Source organism: Penaeus japonicus, unplaced genomic scaffold (assembly GCF_977035675.1).
Source record: "Penaeus japonicus unplaced genomic scaffold, GWHDUDI00000001_assembly GWHDUDI00000032, whole genome shotgun sequence".
NCBI lineage: Eukaryota > Metazoa > Arthropoda > Malacostraca > Decapoda > Penaeidae > Penaeus > Penaeus japonicus.
Window position 1 is genome coordinate 27,364,442 of NW_028234434.1, and position 5,368 is coordinate 27,369,809.

Here is a 5,368-nt window from a genome sequence, read left to right on the forward strand (position 1 = left end):
TCTCTCTCTCTCTCTCTCTCTCTCTCTCTCTCTCTCTCTCTCTCTCTCTATTTCTCTTTCATTCGTCTGGTGATTTTATGCACGGTTTTATCTTGGTCGTGGATATAGATATATATATTTTTTTCCTTTTTTTTTCTTTCTCGGGTAATACTATACTAGTTACCTCTGTGGGTTGACCTTTCACAGACAAGTTGTTGCAAGTGTACCTTTACGAAGGGCACCTGATGAATAACGTTCGAGAGAAAATACGGTAATTACACTCAGGGTCTTTTCGTACGTCTGGCAGACCCGTCGCGGTGTGCACGTGTTCTTCCCTCAGCATTGAATGGGGAAATTCATATCATAATGATTTACGGATAAGTAGCGCTCATTAATGGCGTAATTCGATTGACGTAATTACGTGTCGGACTCGTATCTTGCTGTACTGCGTGTTTACGTTGTCGTTATTATCCGTCTTTGCCTGAATAAGCGGTGGAACACGGAGCTTCATGGTCCCAGAGAGTCCACATTCCAGCTCTACCGCAACGCTCGGCTGCCAAGCTCCTCCCCCCGACGCCTGTCATTGGCTCGCCGGACGCCGATCCGATTTCTCATTGGCCGCGCCGCCTTGAATCTGAGTTTCGATTGGCCGGTGCATATCCTTGAGGGCAGGTCGGTGGGAAGAAGTTACAAATCCGTACTCCGTGATTTGGGACCGACACTACCGCGTTGAACTCTGTCGGAGGAAGAGCTAGCTCGCTCCTCGTACCGCCACTTCGCACACTTAAGAGAGAGAGAGATCTATCTATCTATCTATCTACTCGCACGCCCTGTCTGACCGCCCGCACGCCCGCCCACCCTCCACCGAGCCAACATGAAGGCGCAGATTTGTGAGTCTCCCGTGAACAGCCTCCCGCCCATCAGGAGCGGGAAGGTCTCGAAGTCTCGCGAGGACGACTTGGAGGTCACACTCTACCTGGACAAGCTGCGGCACCTCCTGCCAGCGGCCAACACCAGGAAGCCCTTGGAAAAGAAGCTCAACCGTCTGGAAGTGATCGAGAACGTGATCCAGTACATCAGCGAGCTCCAGGACGTCCTCCAGATCGACGTCCACGACCGCGAGATGGACCTGCTGGAGTACGAGACCAAGAGCATCACCCTGGCGGCGTGAGTGAGTCCTTCGGGAGAGAGCCAAGAAGGAGGAAGAGGAGGAGGAAGAGGAGGAGGCGAAGGAGGAGGAGAAGGAGGAGCGAGTCACCAGCACGAACACGGTCGCTCCGGTGCGTAACCTTCCGCGCACCTGTTGCCCGACCTCGCCGCGCCGCGACAGGAAGAGAGAGGGACGCCACGACCGCCCTTCGGCACGACTCCTTCGGAAACACGACTAGGAACTCTCTCTCTGTTCCTCTTTTTTTTTTTCTTAGTCGTTCTCCAAGACTGACTGTCGTTCGCCGTGATGAAGGGCGGTTGATGTTGCTGTTCGTTCACGTTTGTTGTTCTCTCTTCCATCTCCCATCTTTCTCTCTCTCTCTATCTATCTCTCTCTCTCTTTCTCCATCTCTATCTCTCTCTTTCTCTCCACCTCGACCAGAAACAGTGAACGAACGCAACAAGAACAAGGCGGTCCGGTCCGACCAATACGCGTGTTCTCAAAGAAGCTTTCCTCATTCGCGAATGTGGTTAGTGCGGTGAACTCTTGTGGCATAAGTTCCTAGATGTGCAAAGAGAACAAGAAACAAAGAAACAAAGAAACAAAGAAACGAAAAATCGTGAACTCTCATGTGTGGTTCACGAGTTCCAGTGTGTTTGTCCAGTGAAGAATAACTACTACTACTACTACTATTATTACTATTCCTGTTGATACTAGAGAAACTAGAGGGAATACGTTGGAAGATAAGTAAAGAGAGAGAGAGAGAGAGAGAGAGAGAACCCAAAAGAAAAGAAAAAGAAAACGAATATACACTTCATCCAGTGTCGTCTATGAGGAATAAAATCCAAAGTGAAGGAAAGGATTTCGTCGTGATTGAAGAAAATGGAAAAAAAGGAGAAGAGAAAAAAAAGAGAAAAATTGGAGGTTATTCCACGAATTTCACTTCCGCGACAATACGTACCTGCCAGGTGAGGTCTTCGGGTTGTTTGGTGCTCATTTTGAATCAACTTTTTTTTTATATAGTTTTGTAGCTTTGAATAACTTTTTTTTATAGTTTTGTAGCTTTGGATAGCTTTTTTAAATAGTTTTGTAGCTTTGAATAGGTTTTTTTAATAGTTTTGTAGCTTTGAATCGCTTTTTTTTAGAATAGTTGTTTTGTAGTTGAGGAAAATACGGTTTCATTGTCCTTTTTTTGTTAGTTTTGTAGCTGAGGAAAATACGGTTTCATTGTCCTTTTTTTGTTAGTTTTGTAGCTGAGGAAAATACGGTTTTATTGTCCTCATTAAATAGATGTCCTAAAGTACTCTGAATATGTTATATGGAGGCGAAATCTCGAGAGTGATTTTAGTTATTATTACCCAGTATTATCTTTTATTTTACTAGAACAGATTATTCAAAAACAGTCCCATAGATCTCGAAATAGGTTATATTATCCAAAGCGAATGAATACCTAACGCGTAAAAAAAAAAAAAAAAAAAAAAAAAAAAAAAAAAAAAAGAAATATATATATATATAATATATATATAATTATATAAATATATAAATAAATATATATATATATATATATATATATATATATATATATATATATATAATACAAAATAAAATACACGTGGGATATGACAGGATACAAAATTCCCATTACAAAGTCGAGACATGTGTTTTGACGTTGGCTGGAATTCGTAATAGACTAAGTAACACTATAGAGATTTCTTTTATTAATATATTATTTATAGAGAAGCGTTTATGTTGATTTAGTGTTGTTGTGTTTTGTGTGTCTTATTGTTTGTTAGTTATAGTATTAGTGTTGGTGATGTTGCTTAGAATGATAGTTTTGTTGTTGTGTTAATTTCTGTAATGCAATTAATTTACTTTTCTGGTTTAATGAAGGCTATATTGATGATTAGATTATTCACAAGTTTGATTGATATGGTTTTTATGATTTGACTATCGGAATCAGATCGCTATTATCATTTCTCTTTATAGAATATTGCTGAATTCGACGTCATATTAATACATATTTTCTCTTCTCTTCTACAGATCGTCCTGATGACCTAACAGGAAGTCACCATCATCGTCACCATAACCTTTCGTCACCATAACCTTTCGTTACTGTCGGATGGTGCTTGTGTCGTTGCTGGGAAGGGGGGCTGAGGATTAGGATGGTGGGGAGGGGGCAGGGGGGTTTGGAGAAGAGGAGGAGGAGGGGAGGAGGAGGAGAGTGCGAAGAGTCGTTGTGAGAGAGAGAGAGAGGGGGAGAGAGGAGGAGAGGATGGTGGTGGTTGTGGTGGGGGGGGGGAGGTGGTGTGTCTCTCCCGCGGTCACCACAGTCCTGGGAACTGAAATACCCTGAGGGACATACCATGCGCCTCACCCCCACCACCCCACCCTACCCTCCTCCTCCTCCTCCCCCCACGCAGTCCTAACACACCACCTCCTCTCCCCACCCCTTACCCACCCCACCCCACCCCATCCCACTCCGCTCCACCTCTTAGCCTGACTCGTTCACCCCCCCACCCCCCACCCTGCCTCCTATGCACCCACCCCCCCTCCTCTCCCCCCTCCCGACTGACCAAGCACGCTCGCTCTACCCAAGCGCCCGAAGCCAAGACCAGGTTGCCTTTGGAGTGGACAGGTGTAGCCCCCCCCCCATCTTCCCCCCACTCCCCTCCCCTCCCCCGTGGCATCGGCAGGTGTAGCAGGAGTCGCTTGAGGCTTCGACGGGTGTAAAAAACTCCTGGCAAGTGTATCTGTCACACTTCATGACAGCAGGTGTATGACAGGTGTAGAAGACTCCCTCATGGAATCGACAGGTGCATCTGCCTCGCTTCATGACATCAACAGGTGTATGACAGGTGTAGAAGCCTCTCCCATGGAATCGACAGGTGCAACAGCCTCGCTTCATGACATCAACAGGTGTATGACAGGTGTTGAAGACTCCCCCATGGAATCTGCACGTGCAACAGCCTCGCTTCATGACATCAACAGGTGTATGACAGGTGTAGAAGCCTTCCCCATGGAATCTGCACGTGCAACAGCCTCGCTTCGTGACATCAACAAGTGTATGACAGGTGTAGAGAAGCCTCCCCCATGGATTTTGACAAGTGCATCTGCCTCGCTTCATGACATCAACAGGTGTATGACAGGTGTAGAACCCATTTCATCGACAAGTGTAAAACTCCTCTCACGACATCGGAAAGTGTAACGTTATTCCTCTTGGCGTGAATAACCAAATGAATAACAAAATGAACTCTGGCAGCAGAACATTGACTGGACCAGATAGAGAAAGAGACGAAAGAAAAGAGTCGGTGCTACAAAGAAATAAGGAAGAAGAAGAATAACGAAGGAGAATGATAATCACAAGGTGCTTTTGTAAACGCCCTAAATCTATAATTTTTTGTGTGTTTATTATTATTATTTTTTCTATTTTTTATTTCTATATTTTCGGATCATTTTCTATCTGTATCTCCAGTTTTTTTTTTCTCTCACTATCTGTAGTGTAAATGCTCTAAATTTATAGTTTTTTCTCTCTGATACTCTCTCTTTTCTCTCTCTCTCTCTCTCTCTCTCTCTCTCTCTCTTTCTCTCTCTCTCGTCTTTTGTTCCCATATTCATTGAACTCTGATTAGGTTTCAGTATTTGTGTATATTCTCCTTTTATTTCCTTTTCGTAATTTCCTATTACCCTCATTCCTATAATACAGTATATATATATATATTTCGAACAGTGTAATTAACTTACTCCAAGCTTTCTATTCGCTTGTAGCAACGTAGCGTTTGGAATTGTTTCATCCTGTTCTTTTTATGATAATTATTATTTTTGTGTGTGTTTGAGCGAGTTGTATTTACGAAGAAAAGAACAAGAGTAACAAAGAGTAACAAAGCGTGTAAATAGTGACCAGGTACCACAATGTACAAGCATCATGTTTTCATAACCAGCGTGGTCAACAAAGGAGAGAAAGAGAGAGAGAGAGAGAGAGAGAGAGAGAGAGAGAGAGAGAGAGAGAGAGAGAGAGAGAGAGAGAGAGAGAGAGAGAGAGAGAGAGAGAGAGAGAGAGAGAGAGAGAGAGAGAGAGAGAGAGAGAGTATTATCTTTCTTTCTCCTCTCTTTTCCCTTCTCTATTCTTCGAGGACGCTGCTAGAGTTGTAGCTTAAAAAAAAGTTCTTGCACTTTTGAACTTGTGTGAAGGGAATGGTGTTCGAGTTTCACCTCCCAAGTCGTCCTCCACCTCTTGAGGAT

The 5,368-nt window shown here is 43.9% G+C and overlaps 2 protein-coding genes across 2 annotated transcripts in view; both read left to right on the plus strand.

Annotated features, from left to right (window-relative positions):
- Window positions 1-696: 696 nt before the first annotated feature.
- Window positions 697-5,368, plus strand: part of LOC147467980 (uncharacterized) — a 5,853-nt gene continuing 1,181 nt past the window's right edge. The window contains exons 1-3 of the mRNA XM_086556557.1: window positions 697-2,097; window positions 3,170-3,984; window positions 4,201-5,368. The exon at window positions 4,201-5,368 is cut by the window's right edge and continues 1,181 nt beyond it. Coding sequence (XP_086412683.1) covers window positions 854-1,150 — 297 coding nt within the window. The 5' untranslated portion in view covers window positions 697-853 and the 3' untranslated portion in view covers window positions 1,151-2,097; window positions 3,170-3,984; window positions 4,201-5,368. The remainder of the gene's footprint in view (window positions 2,098-3,169; window positions 3,985-4,200) is intronic.
- The window catches only part of LOC147467981 (uncharacterized), a 4,855-nt gene continuing 1,181 nt past the window's right edge, over window positions 1,695-5,368 (plus strand). Inside the window, exons 1-3 of the mRNA XM_086556209.1 lie at window positions 1,695-1,792; window positions 3,902-4,117; window positions 4,265-5,368. The exon at window positions 4,265-5,368 is cut by the window's right edge and continues 1,181 nt beyond it. Of these exons, the coding sequence (XP_086412335.1) occupies window positions 1,695-1,792; window positions 3,902-4,117; window positions 4,265-4,334 (384 nt within the window). The 3' untranslated portion in view covers window positions 4,335-5,368. The remainder of the gene's footprint in view (window positions 1,793-3,901; window positions 4,118-4,264) is intronic.